Source organism: Musca autumnalis, unplaced genomic scaffold (assembly GCF_047663935.1).
Source record: "Musca autumnalis isolate F117 unplaced genomic scaffold, ASM4766393v1 scaffold_5, whole genome shotgun sequence".
Classification (NCBI taxonomy): domain Eukaryota; kingdom Metazoa; phylum Arthropoda; class Insecta; order Diptera; family Muscidae; genus Musca; species Musca autumnalis.
Genome location: NW_027412088.1, coordinates 168,111,488 through 168,126,764, shown reverse-complemented (window position 1 = coordinate 168,126,764; position 15,277 = coordinate 168,111,488). Strand labels below are relative to the sequence as shown.

The 15,277-nt window shown below is 41.3% G+C and overlaps 1 protein-coding gene across 1 annotated transcript; it reads right to left on the bottom strand.

Annotated features, from left to right (window-relative positions):
• Positions 1-1,687: 1,687 nt before the first annotated feature.
• Positions 1,688-2,738, bottom strand: LOC141406035 (alpha-tocopherol transfer protein-like). Its single transcript, XM_073991045.1, has 3 exons — positions 2,431-2,738; positions 2,004-2,376; positions 1,688-1,942 (listed from the first exon to the last, which is right to left on the bottom strand). The coding sequence occupies exons 1-3, from the start codon at positions 2,736-2,738 to the stop codon at positions 1,688-1,690; spliced, it is 936 nt and encodes a 311-aa protein (XP_073847146.1).
• Positions 2,739-15,277: the final 12,539 nt, after the last annotated feature.

Below are 15,277 nucleotides of genomic sequence, written 5' to 3'. Positions count from 1 at the left end.
AGAAAGGGTTTAGAGAAGCACCCTTTCTTAGAGAAAGGGTTTAGAGAAGCACCCTTTCTTAGAGAAAGGGTTTAGAGAAGCACCCTTTCTTAGAGAAAGGGTTTAGAGAAGCACCCTTTCTTAGAGAAAGGGTTTAGAAAAGCACCCTTTCTTAGAGAAAGGGTTTAGAGAAGCACCCTTTCTTAGAGAAAGGTTTAGAGAAGCACCCTTTCTTAGAGAAAGGGTTTAGAGAAGCACCCTTTCTTAGAGAAAGGGTTTAGAGAAGCACCCTTTCTTAGAGAACGAGTTTAGAGAAGCACCTTTCTTAGAGAAAGGGTTTTAGAGAAGCACCCTTTCTTAGAGAAAGGGTTTAGAGAAGCACCCTTTCTTAGAGAAAGGGTTTAGAGAAGCACCCTTTCTTAGAGAAAGGGTTTAGAGAAGCACCCTTTCTTAGAGAAAGGGTTTAGAGAAGCACCCTTTCTTAGAGATAGGGTTTGGAGAAGCACCCTTTCTTAGAAAAAGGGTTTAGAGAAGCACCCTTTCTTAGAGAAAGGGTTTAGAGAAGCACCCTTTCTTAGAGAAATGGTTTAGAGAAGAACGCTTTTTTAGAGAAAGGGTTTAGAGAAGCACTCTTTCTTAGAGAAATGGTTTAGAGAAGCACTCTTTCTTAGAGAAAGGGTTTAGAGAAGCACCCTTTCTTAGAGAAAGGGTTTAGAGAAGCACCCTTTCTTAGAGAAAGGGTTTAGAGAAGCACCCTTTCTTAGAGAAAGGGTTTAGAGAAGCACCCTTTCTTAGAGAAAGGGTTTAGAGAAGCACCCTTTCTTAGAGAAAGGGTTTAGAGAAGCAGCCTTTCTTAGAGAAAGGTTGTATAGGAGCACCATTTCTTAGAGAAAGGTTTTACAGAAGCACCCTTTCTTATATAAAGGTTGTATAGAAGCACCCTTTCTTAGAGAAAGGTTGTATAGGAGCACCATTTCTTAGAGAAAGGCTGTATAGGAGCACCATTTCTTAGAGAAAGGTTTTACAGAAGCACCCTTTCTTAGAGAAAGGTTGTATAGAAGCACCCTTTCTTATATAAAGGTTGTATAGAAGCACCCTTTCTTAGAGAAAGGTTGTATAGAAGTACTCTTTCTTAGACAAAGGTTGTATAGGAGCACCATTTCTTAGAGAAAGGTTTTACAGAAGCATCCTTTCTTAGAGAAGGTTGTATAGAAGCACCCTTTCTTAGAGAAAAGTTGCATAGAAGCACCCTTTCTTAGAGAAAGGGTTTAGAGAAGCACCCTTTCGTAGAGAAAAGGTTTAGAGAAGCCGCCCTTCTTAGAGAAAGGGTTTAGATAAGCACCCTTGCTTAGAGAAAGGGTTTAGAGAAGCATTTTTCTTGGAGAAAGGTTATATAGAAGCACCCTTTCTTAGAGAAAAGTTGTATAGAACCACTCTTTCTTAGAGAAAGTTTGTATAGAAGCACCCTTTCTTAGAGAAAAGTTGCACAGAAGCACAATTTCTTAGATAAAGGGTTTACAGAAACATCCTGTTAAAGTCACGTTAACGTATATGGGTGATCTTGGCTGCTATAGGACCACCCTGGCAGATTTATCAGTCTTCCAATTCACACAATATAATTATATATTCCATTTAACTTCTTTTCCGCTTTATTTCTCCAGGAAAAAAACTTCCTCTGTTACAACAACAAATCTCTTTCTCAATTTCCCTAATCAATATCCAATTTACGGAATGAACCCTCAATGCCAAACAATGAATCCATATTGACTTTTTTACCCGGCCTCAGGCGTTCATCGACACCATATTGATCTTCTTCGGCAAAATAATCATTTAAGGCGATCAAATCCTTTTCCGTTTGGGCAATCAACTCCGGTATGCTGCCATTGGTGCCACCATATTCAATGGGTAAATATTCCTTGGGTATGACTTTGTATAGATCCTCCATGGATTTGTGGACATAGAACTAAAAAAATTAACATAACCTTAGATTACAAAAGATCACGATATAAAATCCAAATACCTACACGTTTCTGTAACTTTTCGCTCATCATGCTGCGGGCTAAATTCAACACAGCCTGAGCTTCTTTGGGGCAGTTTACCAAATGCACACCCTTCATCCTCATGGGTGCTGCCTTTTCGGCAAAAACTCCCAATTTCTTGATTAACATGGGATCGAATTGGGTCAAGAAGGACAGACTCATTTTGGTCAGATCAACAATCTCTATATAGCCACTGACAATGCAGTTGTCATCGTTATAGATTTGCCAGTCCATCAATAAGTTTTGGAAACGGAACAAATCCAACATGGTAAATAGCTTGGGATCAAATTTGCTATAATTGGTTAGCTGGATGCGTGGACCACCCTCACCCAAGGGTTTGGGTAAGCGGACATAGGTTCTGTAATAATAAAATAAATAATTAAAATTCCACCTCTTTTTTCCTGCTACTTACCCTGAACGACACAATTTAATGGCCTTCTCATTCATGGTATTATCTTCAAACAATTCCGGCATCATTGTCTTAATGGTATAGAAATAATCCACCTTGGATTTGGCCTTTTCCAAGCTATATTTACAACCTCTTAGGAAAGAGACCAAAAATTGATCATCTGTGCGAGCTTTGATGTAGGGCTGCTTATCCAACCATGTCCTTAGGGCAATAACATCCTCCGCTATGCGACTTTCCACCTCATTCAGCTCTTCCTTGGCCACTTTTTTTAAAGCATCATTTAGTGGACGTATATTAATTGTTGCAGTCATTTTGATTTTCTTTAGCCCGGGGTACTAAAGGTCTTCAATGTTTCGGTTAAAATCTACGACTATAGAAAGGTTTCTTGCGGCACAGTAGTTGGTCTCGGTCAATTGAAAGCAATTAATTAATTTTGTTTTGTGATAAGCTTTTGTTGTTGTTAGCCAAGTTCAGGTAGGCTAGTTAGTTGTTGGCTAATCTAAGTTATAATATTAGCAAAACTGTTGTTGTTTTTTTTTCTTTTGGTTCGCTATTAGTGTATAATAAACGATAACTTCGTTTTTTGATGGTGGGGAGTTGCGGGGGGAAAGGGGAAGGGGTTTCGCGACCTTTGTAAGAAGTAAGAATATTTAGAGATTTCAAGAGAAAGTTGGAAACCTATGGGAGAATTTTTTAAGTAGATTAAATACAAATTGTTATCGGAGTGATCGAAGCATAACATTTGGATTCTATCTCTTTCTATATTAGTGGGTTTGTTTAAAATCAACAAAAATCTGCATAACGAATTTTGTTTATATATAGAAGCAACCTTTCATAGAGAAAGGGTCTATAGAAGCACCTTTTCTTAGAAAAAGGGTTAAGAGAAGCACCCTTTCTTAGAGAAAGGGTTTAGAGAAGCACCCTTTGTTAGAGAAAGGGTTTAGAGAAGCTGCCTTTCTCAGAGAGAGGGTATATAGAAGCAGACTTTCTCAGAGAGAGGGTCTATAGAAGCAGCCTTTCTCAGAGAGAGGGTCTATAAGAGCACCCTTTCTTATCGAAGGGGTTCCCGGGGGATAACAATCTTGGCGCGATGCGGGGGCTAGACGTCACAATACTCTCATTTAACTTCTTGTAGTGTTGAACTGGGAGGCTGTGATCGACCAAAGGTTATCCACTCTCTGTCACGCACCAACACAGTGCACTAGAAACTCATAGTGCATCTCTGGACTGAGTGACACATATTTGGTAGCGATCTCCTACCAAAGTAATGGTGAGATCCCCTAACACCGGGGTGTTATGCGACCTCGTGCTCATCGGTGTTCCTAAGGTTTGCAGTTAGGGTACAAACTGTATTAGAACGGAGCCTCGCTTGATACCTGGGCACCTCAATGAGTATTTCAGAACTAGTCATGGTAGTGGAGGGCTATGCCATGATTGTCCTCATCTCCCCCATTTACTCCTTTTTCTCATGGATACAAACTTTAAAAACTTTAAACCCCCCAATTCATATTCACCCTCGGTATCGACCAATGCAAGTAACCCGGACAATGATGCACCTCGTGCTAGTACGACCCAATCCCTGGGCGGGGACGACAACAAGACGCTCGACGTAGTAAGCGGCTCCATCAACCAGCAGAGCAGGGAGTTGCTCGATCTCCTAAGGGATAGCGAGACCCTCCGACTCAGCTAGGAGAGCCCCCCTCCATGGGACTGGGAGAGCTGGGAGGACGATGAGATGGATATCACAATTATCCCGTCTCAATCGTCCAAAGAAGTTCTCCCATGTGCATTGGAGAGCTCTAACCTTGCGGTTGGGGATCCTGCTCCCTCAGGGGATGAAGTGTCGGTCGGTTCCGACAAACCTTCCTTAAGTAGGCAAGATGCTTTGGTTGAAGAGGTTATGGAGGAAGAAACGACGACGGCCTCCGCCTTGTCCCCCTCAACCAAGTCAAAAAGGGCCAGGCTAAGGAAGGATAAATACAACTACCGTAGAGCCGTGTTTTACTGCACGAAATTTATCGGCAGAGACCCAACTGAGGTAACTCAGGCGGAATTCAGGGAGATTGGGTTGAAGATTCAATTTGTGAGGCGTTTCGAACGGAAATATCCTCACATTGAGAAACTCTTCCTCCCAATCGACCGAATTCCGACCCCTGCGAAGGGTTCTGTTTCCAGCTCAGCGGCTGTGAAAAGATCATCCTTCACAGGGAAATCGACAAAACCGATGGTGTCGAGTTGCTCGAGTCCTTTGCGGTCATCTTTGATGACTGCGGTAGGACCAGGCAGCTCGACCTCATCGCCCCTAACACGACGAACCGCTCGGGAATCACTGGTGTGAATCCTGGCGTTTCGAAGCTGGCGGAGGAAAAGACGCAGTCTCAAGCTAAGCTGCCGCTAAAGGTACCGCCTATATCGACTGCTTCGTCGGTGGCCGCTGCTGGACCTGTAGGGGATAAGAAGGGTGGAGAGCGATCAGGGGCGACGATTGTGCAAAGGACTGGTCAACAGACCATTGCAAAATCGTCTGCAACTGATGGATCCCATTCATCTGGCAAGGCTGCGGCTGCTGAACTCCTCCTCTCCCTCACAGAATCTGAAATAGATATCGCTTTGGTCCAGGAACCCTATTTATATAAAATTAGGGTTTCTGGACTAAACGATAAGCGCTTCTCACTATTCTTCGCCAATAGTGGTGAGAAGGTAAGAACCTGTATTGTAGCCAAGAAAAGTCTAAATCTTATTCACCTCTACAATTACAGCGATGGTGATACGACTGTAGTGAGGCTGGACGAAGATACCGGTAGGGCTTTGGTACTAGCCTCGGTCTTCATGCCGTATGAAGCACCCGACCCACCAAACGGATTGGTGCGCAAACTGGTGGAGGAGACTACGGGCATTTGCAGGTTAGTGATGGGCTGTGGCGCGAATGCTCATCACTTCCACTGGGGAAGCAGTGACATCAATGCGAGAGGTGAGTCCATATTCGATTTTATTTTAGCTAATAATCTTCGAGTATGTAATAGGGGTAATACTGCCACCTTCCATAATAGGGTAAGGGAGGAAGTCATTGACTTAACCCTTACAAATATGGAAGATACATCCATAGTATACTGGAGACTATCGGAAGAGTGCTCATTTTCGGACCACAGGGCGATACACTTTCGAGTCTGCTATGAGTGCAAACGGCAACCGCCTCATCGCAACCCAAGGAGGACAGACTGGGAAAACTACAACTCCCTCGTTTCCTCGAGGTTGTGCGAGTTCTCTGAACCACGCGCAACTGAGGAATTAGATGGCCAAGTTATAGATCTTACACGTGTCCTCCAGGGTTGCTATGAGAAGTCTTGTCCATTATCTTATCCTGGTAGGAGAACTCAACCAGTTTGGTGGAACGAAGATTTAGCCAAACTTAGGAAGAATAGCCGGAAAGCTTATAATAAAGCTAATAACACTAAAGTTGATGCCGATTGGGATGTCTATAGAGAGAGCTTCAATAGGTATAAAAGTGAAATCAGGAAGGCTAAGAGAAATTCGTGGATTAGCTTTAGTGAGTATATAGAGGGTGTTAATGCAGCAGCCAGATTCCGTAAGGTGATTTCAAAGGATCCTAAACCCATTGGGAGCATCAATCGGGATGATGGTACCTGGACTAACTCCGCTCTAGAGACTTTAGATCTGCTGACAGGAACCCACTTCCCTGGGAGTGAGGATGCCTGCTCGAGTAAACCCGGTGTGGACACGAGTGGGATCCACACCTCAGAGGAGTTGGCACTTGTTGACAGGCTAGTAAGCTATCACAGAATCTCATGGGCGATTAGTACTTTTCAGCCCTACAAGCCTTCAGGACCGGATGGTATTATCCCAGCGATGCTCCAAAACGCACCTGCTGTCTTGATAATCATTCTTCCCGGCACATTCCGGCATTGTGGAAGGAGGTAACAGTGACCTATATTCCCAAAGCTGGGAAACCAAGTTACTCGTTGCCGAAGGACTACAGGCCGATTAGTCTCTCCTCCTTCCTTTTGAAGACTTTAGAAAGGTTATTACATTTAGAAATAAGAACTTTCTTACGCCAAGACCTTATAAGCAATTCACAGCATGCTTATATTAAAGGGAAATCGACAGAAACAGCGCTACATAGTGTCGTAGGGTACATAGAGAAAAATCAGAATGAATCGAATTTCACTCTGGCAGCCTTTCTGGACATGTAGGGCGCCTTTAATAATGTGAAACTCGAATCCATCCATTCTTCTGGGTGTCCCCTCTATCCTAATAAACTGGATCGATAGCATGCTTAGAAGCAGGCTAATCAATTCTAATATTGGGGAGAGCTCCATCAGGAGATCTGTTACCAGAGACACTCCTCAGGGGGAGTTCTGTCTCCCTTACTCTGGCTACTGGTGATAAATGGGATACTCACTGAGTTCGACAAACTAGGAACTAAGGTAGTTGCTTATGCGGATGATATAGTTATCCTGATTAGTGGGAAATTTTTGTCTACATTGTCCGATTTAATGCAGGGAGCACTTGCCAAATTCTCACGCTGGGCTCACATCAACGGCCTTGGTGTGAATCCGGCTAAGACAGAGGTGGTGCTCTTTGCCCGAAAAAGAAAAACCGCCGAGTTCGTACCGCCAACACTGGATGGAGTGTGGCTAAATCTCTCTACGGAGGCGAAGTACCTGGGAGTGATTCTTGACCATCGTCTCAGATGGAAAAGGAACACAGAGGAGCGCTCTAAGAGGGGTCTAGTTGCACTCTACTCCTGTAAGAACTCCATAGGTAAGAGTTGGGGTTTGAGACCGCATGTGATACACTGGTTGTTTATGACAGTGGTCTGCCCAATTTTGACCTATGGATGTCTTGCTTGGTGGCAGGCCCTGAACAGCAAGACAAATTTGTCTAGGTTAGCTACTGTGCAAAGATCTGCTTCAATTCAGGCAGCACTGAATGCAGTACTGAACATCCAGCCTTTGGATATTCTTGTTCAGTACCAAGCATCCCGTAGTGCCTTGAGGCTTAATGAGCCTAACCAGTGCCGCTCTTCAGGGTCTGGACATGCAATCATTTTACAACAGCTAAGCAGTCAGATCGGACTAAGAGATGGGGGGGGGGAGTGTAACCGACTACATTTCGCCTTCACTGGATTTTGATGTAGCGAAGATAACTATGCCTGATAGAAGTGAATGGGAGCATGGCAGACCACTACCCGACAGCCTTTCCATCTTTACTGATGGTTCGAAGATGGTACTGGAGCGGGGGTGTACTGCGAAGAGCTAAACATTAAACGCTCGTTCAAGCTTAATGCAAATTGCAGTGTTTTTCAGGCTGAAGTATTTGCAGTATTGAAGGCCTTAGAATTAGTAGCAGGAATGACGGACAACGCAGGCAGGACAGTTACAGACTATGTAGATAGTCAGGCAGCCCTTAAGGCGTTAGGATCTTACACTATTAAATCTAAGATCGTTCAAAATTGTAGGTCCACCTTAAAAACTTGCAATTTAAGCGTCAAACTTGTTGGGTTCCAGGGCACTGCAATGTTGAAGGGAATGAGATTGTTGATGAACTAGCAAGGCGAGGCTCCCAGTCCTCTGACCTTATGGTAGAGGACTATGTCAAGCTACCGCTCTGCTACATCCTCGGCAAACTCTGCCAGTTTTATGCAGAGAAAACCGTAAAAATTTGACAAGACGTACCTGGTTCCAAGGTATCGAAGTCAATCTGGCCGGCAATCTCAAGGCGTAGAACTGCGTCCCTTCTCTCACTTTGCAAGTCGGAAATCAGAATCGCTACAGGGGTCATAACTGGCCACTGTAGAATAAGATCTTTGACATGTAAGTGGGATGATAACAACATTGAGTACTGTAGGTTATGTGAGGATGAGGAGGAAACGGAGACAATCGTGCACCTTTTATGTAGATGTCCTAGACTGATGGTTAAAAGGCATAGACTATTTGGTGTACATGTGATTAACTCTCTATCTTACTTCTCCTCTATTGACTCTACTATCCTGGTGGTTTAGTGCAAGAGTCTAAAGTGGCTCTGGGCGGGTCAGAATAGGCTTAGTACAGTCTAGAAAAATAATCTCTCTCTTCATAAAACAATTAGTTACTCTCCTCTACAATTTCTCATTCTCCTTATTCTTGTCTCTTTTGTCTTATCACTTTCCCCTTTCCTCCTTCCCATCTTTCCAACTTAATCCACAATCTCCTCCCACATAGCTCACTATATCATCATATACAGCCTTGCATCATCATCTGCAGGCTTACAGCACCATTCAGAACACAATCTGCAGTCACGCAACATCATACAGCCTCGCCCACAGTAAGAAACACATCACACTCTCCACTACACATCAACACCATCTGCACTCACACATCACCATATAGCTGCATCTAACATCATTCAGAATATCATCACCGTATGCACAAATCACCATGTACCCGTCAGACACACATCACCACAATCTGCAGTCACGCAACATTATACAGCCTCGCCCACAGCAAAAAACACATCACACTTTCCACTACACATCAACACCATCTGCACTCACACATCACCTTATAGCTGCATCTAACATCAACTCATCCATAGTCTACAATGAATCTTCTTTTCAACACCATCCATCATCCATCCATCAAATCCTCAACCGGTACACCTCTTCAGCAATACACATAGCCACATTCTTCATCTACAAATCAATAACCAACCATACACCTCATCGAATCACAGTAACATCATCATCATCTCTACAACACATACATTTCAATAGTCAGGATGATCACAATGGACCTCAAGGTCTCCGAGTGGAGTGGCTGCCGGCACGGCAGTTACGCATCCTAAACCTAACCTAACCTATCGAAGGGGTCTATAAGAGCACCCTTTCTTATCGAAAGGGTCTATAGAAGCACCCTTTCTTATCGAAAGGGTCTATAGAAGCACCCTTTCTTATCGAAAGGGTCTATAGAAGCACCCTTTCTTATCGAAAGGCTCTATAGAAACACCCTTTCTTATCGAAAGGGTCTATAGAAGCACCCTTTCTTATCGAAAGGGTCTATAGAAGCACCCTTTCTTATCGTAAGGGTCTATAGAAGCACCCTTTCTTATCGTAAGGGTCTATAGAAGCACCCTTTCTTATCGTAAGGGTCTATAGAAGCACCATTTCTCAGAGAAAGGGTTTATAGAAGCAGTCTTTCTTAGAGAAAGGGTCTGTACAAGCCAACTTTCTTAGAGAAATGGGTCTATTGAAGCCACTTTTCTTAGAGAAAGGTTCTTTAGAAGCAGCCTTTCTCAGAGAAAGTGTCTATAGAAGCTCCTTTTCTTAGAGAAATGGTATGTAGAAGCACCTTCTCTTAGAGATAGGGTCTATAGAAGCATCCTTTCTCAAAGAAAGGCACCGTTTCTAAGCGAAATGGTCTATAGAAGCTTCTTTCTAATGAAAGTTGTCTATAGAAGTTTCTTTCTAATGGAAATGGTCTATAGAAGCTTCTTTCTAATGGAAATGGTCTATAGGAGCTTCTTTCTAATGGAAAGGGTCTATAGAAGCTTCTTTTTAATGGAAATGGTCTATAGAATCTTATTTCTAATGGAAATGGTCTATAGAAGCACCCTTTCTTAAATAAAGTGTCTATACAAGCACCCTTTCTCCAAAAAAGGCATCGTTTCTAAGCGAAAGGGTCTATAGAAGCTTCTTTCTAATCGAAATGGTCTGTAGAAGCTTCTTTCTAATCGAAATGATCGGTCTATAGGAGCACCCTTTCTTAAAGAAAGGGTCTAAAGGGATAAAAGCACCCTTTCTCCAAGAAAGGGTCTATAGAAGCTTCTTTCTAATCGAAGTGGTCTATAGAAGCATTCCTTTCGATTAATTCGATTTAACCATGTCCGTCGGCCGTCTGTTGTAATCGCGCTACAATCCGATAAATTAAGATAGAGTTTGTGCACATGTGTCTTTGGTCTGAATTTTGATCAAATTCGGTCCACCATTTTGGTATAGTCCCAATATAATGGTACCTCCGGATTTTAGGTATGTTGAGGATTTTAGCTGCATTTTTGTTCGAACTAGCTGTAATTTGACATTTGAGGTTCCTAGCGGTCACAAAACTTCTTCGCCCAAAATTGTCAACATGAGTTCATGTATTGGTTTTGCCCAAATATAACGGTACCTCTCGATTTTAGGTTTTTTGGCTAATTTTTTATACTATAAGTTTGGCCGGGCCGGACCTTTTAAAACCTCCACCATAAAACGTTTTGAACTAAAATGGAATGATTTTTTTGTGACCACGGATACCCCAAAATAAGGTTAGCAAATTTATGTGAAAATGTCTTCAAACTGGCGGCACCTCTATATGGGGACTATATCAAAGTGTGCAAATATTTTGAAAATGTCTGGTGGAGAAGTTTTGTGACCACAGCGAACCTCAAACGACAAATTATAGGTAGTTGGGTCAAAAAATGTAACTAAAATTATCAAAATACCGAAAATCGGGAGGTATTGCTATATGGTGACTAGACTAAAACATGGACCTATGGTAACAATTTTTGGTGGAGAAATGTTGGGACAACTGGGAAACTCTAACGTCAAATTACAGGTAGTTCGATTAAATATTGTAGCTAACATCCTCAAAATACCGAAAATCGGGAGGTAGAATCATGTGCGGGCGATGATGACAATTTTTAACGGAAAAGTTTTGTGACCACTGGGAACCTCAAATTTTGAATTACAGATAGTTTGGTCATCCAATATAGCTAAAACTCTCAAAATACCGAAAATCGGGAGGTAGCGTTATAAAGGGGCTATACCTAAGCATGGTCCTATGTTGTCAGTTTTTGGTGGAGTAGTGTTGTGACACCTAAAAACCCTAAATGTCAAATTACAGCTTGTTCGGTTAAAAATTGTTGCTAAAATCCTCAAAATACCGAAACTCGGGAAGTACCGTTATATGGGGACTATACCTAAACATAGACCTATGTTAATAGTTTTTAGTGAAGTAGTGTTGTGACCCCTAAGAACCTTAAATGTCAAATTACAGCTAGTTCGGTTAAAAATTGTTGCTAAAATCCTCAAAATACCGAAACTCGGGAAGTACCGTGATATGGGGACTATACCTAAACATAGACCTATGTTGACAGTTTTTGATGGAGTAGTGTTGTGACCCCTAAGAATCTTAAATGTCAAATTACAGCTTGTTCGGCTAAAAATTGTAGCTAAAATCCTCAAAATACAGAAAATCGGGAGGTATCGTTCTATGGGACAATTCGTAAACGTGGACCTATGTTGACAGTTTTTTGTGGAGTAGTGTTGTGACCCCTAAAAACCTTAAATGTCAAATAACAGCTAGTTCGGTTTAAAATTGTAACTAAAATTTTCAAAATGCCGATAATCGGAGGGCTCCGTTATATGTGGACTATACCAAAAAATGGACTTATATGGATAACTTTTAGTGTAGAGATGTTGAGACCACTGAGAACCTTAAACGACAAATTCCATATAGTTCGGTCAAAAAATTTAGATAAAATCGGCAAGTACCGTTATATGGGGCTACACCAAAATATGGATCCATGTTAACAATTTTTGTTAAAGATGTTTTGTGACAACTGTGAATCTCAGATGTCGGTCAAAATATATAGCTAAAATTCGCAAAATACCGAAAATCGGGAACATAACATCAGTTGTTTTTGCTCTCATGCTTCCACTAAAGACCAGGACGTGCAGACCTAAGATATACATATTTTACGAGCGCTTTGTGGAAACATAAGCCCATAACATGATATACTTCGTAGCGTCAAAAAACTTGATGGTATGCAGTACCAGAGCATTTATGCATCTCCACATTCATAGGAGCATCTGACTGTCTCCAGACAAAGAAAATAAATTAAATTGATCACGTTGTGATAGTTCCGAGTAGCAATAGACTAGACTAGGATCACCTACTTGTTACAGCAAAGGTAGGTACCCAATAAGAAGTAGCTAATAAAGTACGAACATACACAACGTGGTAGTTGGATATTGGTAAGCTTAGTCAAAACACTCCTCGTCCCGATAACATATCAGCACATGGCAAAATGTGCAAACAGACGCAAAATTCATACTTGGATACCAAGCAACCTATGGTATAACGAAGAGTGTAGTGCAGCTACCGAAGAGAAGAAATAATGCGGCATATATGGCTACTCTACAGTAGCAACGCGTAGCGCACGAGAGAGGTATAGGGAGAAAAAGATAGAGAAAAAAGTATTTTCCGCAGAAACGGAAAAACGGGAGTGTTTTAAAAAATCGAGATGTATATTGTACAAGATCCAGAATGAAAGAGCCAAAGAGTGAAATGTCAAACTCGTTTTTGTCAATTTTAAAGCAGCTTTCGACACACAGTGGTCGCTGCCATTGGCCAAAATTAAAAAATGAAAGTCTAATTTTTGGTACCAAATGTGTTCATATCTACTACTAACATGTTAAATTTCTCTAAAATAAATTTGTTATGGATTACTTCTTACTGTACTCTTTGAGAATGGCACCAAAAAAGAGAAAATTTAACAGGTTGGATTTCTAGGTGAATTCAGTGCAAAAGTTAGGTGAAAGTAAAATATCAATATCAAACTAAATGAACTCTATATTGACCAAACTTAAATCGAATATTGAAAAACAATGTATTAACTTAATTTTTATGCAGTTTTGTGTTTGTTAATTTTTGGGATTCATTATTGAATACGTATGTTGACTAAAGGACTTTTGTAATGTAATTTCTTCAATATAATTCAATTTCATGTAAAGTTTTAATTATGTTCCCCCTCTTTCCCCCTAACGAAATTTTTTTTAAAAGATCAGTAGTAGTCTAACGATTATATTTTGCAAACTTTCAGCTGCATCTTTCCGCATCTTTGGAACTGGTTCCCAAAATACTAAGGGTACATTTCAGGGTGTTTTTGTCATTTTTTCAAATGTGCAGGTGATACATTTCAGCTTTTTAAATATATAGAAGAGGCATTGTGAGGTTCAGTTATATGAAGGATACGTTAAAATGTGGTCCTCAATGTAAAATTTGAAAAATTCAGCCATTTTAATTGATTATTACGGCTAGAACCCTAAAAATACCGAATATTGGGCGGTACCTATTTATGGGGACAAAATCAAAGGGTGGACCTACATTAATCGAAAATTTTCTGGGGGTAGCCTACATTCACGAAAGATTAAGTGGCATTTCGGCCATTTCGATTTAATAACTTATATGAAACCCTCAAAATTCCGAAAATCGGCCGGTACAATTACATGGGGACCAAATCAAAACGTGGACCCAGTTCAAAAAAATTTTTGCTAGAAGGTTTTCTAACGCTAGGGAATACCGATAGCCAAATTTTAGCCAATTTCACTGAAAGACGTGGTCAAGACCCCCAAAATGCCTGAAATCAGGGGGTACCGTTCTATGGGGGCTATACCTAACCTTGGACCTATATTGAATTTTTTTTGCTTCTTTTTATTTTTGTTGCTAAACTAGCCTTAACTGAAATTTTCGTATTGTTATCTGCTCAGGAAGTATTTTTGGCCGCTCTTCGCATACAAGTTCGACCACAGTGCGACAGTCCCTTACGCTCAAAAGCATTCCAAACCATGGGCTGGATTCTTGTTCTATGAAAATTTGAAATGAAAAATTTTTGCCTTATAAAATTTTTCATTTGACAGTTATTTTCTTTTATAACGTTTTCATTTCAAATTTTCATAGAACAAGAATTGAGCCCCAGGTCTGAATTTGATATACCCGCATAGCTCCTTCGGCTTTTTAAGATGACTTTAACTGATACCTGGTCCTGAGTTAAAATAGGAAAGAATTTCTTCAAACTGTTTAGTACCAAATGAGGTTTCAGACAAGGAAACAGCCTTCCTTTCAACATCCAGAGATACAAACGTCAAAAGAAATTCCGCAATATTAACCAATAGCCAGATGTTTCTTGCATATGCTGATGATATAGACGTCATAAAACGATCAGTAAAGGAAGTAACTGATACCTTTAAGAAAGTTGAAGGAGAATCATCAAAAGTTGGTCTGGTGGTAAACGGTGACAAGACCAAGTTAATGGTGTCGACGCTTAGTGCGTCAATAGAACTCAGACCAACTGTGAAAGTTGGTTCCTATAATTTTGGGGTAGTTAAAGACTTCGTCTACCTGGGTACCACCATAAACACGAAAAACATAAGTAAGCTGTTTTGTCATAAATAAGCAGTTTTGAAGCCATAAAGACAGGTGAGTAGGGTTAGCTAAGTAGCGTGTCTTGAGGTCCTAATCCACATGCAGGGCATGTGTTGGGTAGCGTGTCTTCAATTCGGATATTCCATCAGCAGGTATATAACGAAGGTCTGTAGCAGTGATGATTTTCCGGAAAATTCTCTCAGCTGATTGGTAAAGAAAAAGAAAAGTACAGGGGTCAGATGTTATGAAGTCAAGTGGCCTGTTTACGGAGACGATGATCGAAATAGGGTCCGAGCCAAGAGAGACAACGGCTCTCGTCATTTATCAGACCGTGTGCCACAATGGTGATGTCTGGCGAGCTGTGGCAATCTCTTCTTATCCCATACTCGTGTTTCGCATCCCAAGGACGAAGTTGGAGATACGTTTGCAGATTATCTGGCGCAGTAAGCAGCAGCATAACTCCTATCGCAGTAGTTCCGGTGGTGAATAAGACCAGAGCAGCGCCGGAAGTGCAACAATATAACCAATGCGGATCTGACAAACGGAACATATTCATGGCCCGGAGTTCTTCTCTATTCCGATACGTACCAAAATAGATCGCAGGCATTCCAAGATAAATTGACGCTCCAACTATGAAACAAATTTACAAAGAATTCCTCCGACTCAATTCG

Excerpts from the sequence above, each read along its gene's own strand:
- LOC141406035 (XM_073991045.1), bottom strand. The coding sequence starts at position 2,738 with ATGACTGCAACAATTAATATACGTCCACTAAATGATGCTTTAAAAAAA. Across the intron at positions 2,377-2,430 it reads ATTAAATTGTGTCGTTCAGG|AACCTATGTCCGCTTACCCA; the intron begins GTAAGTAGCAGG and ends TTATTATTACAG. Across the intron at positions 1,943-2,003 it reads GCGAAAAGTTACAGAAACGT|TTCTATGTCCACAAATCCAT; the intron begins GTAGGTATTTGG and ends TAATTTTTTTAG.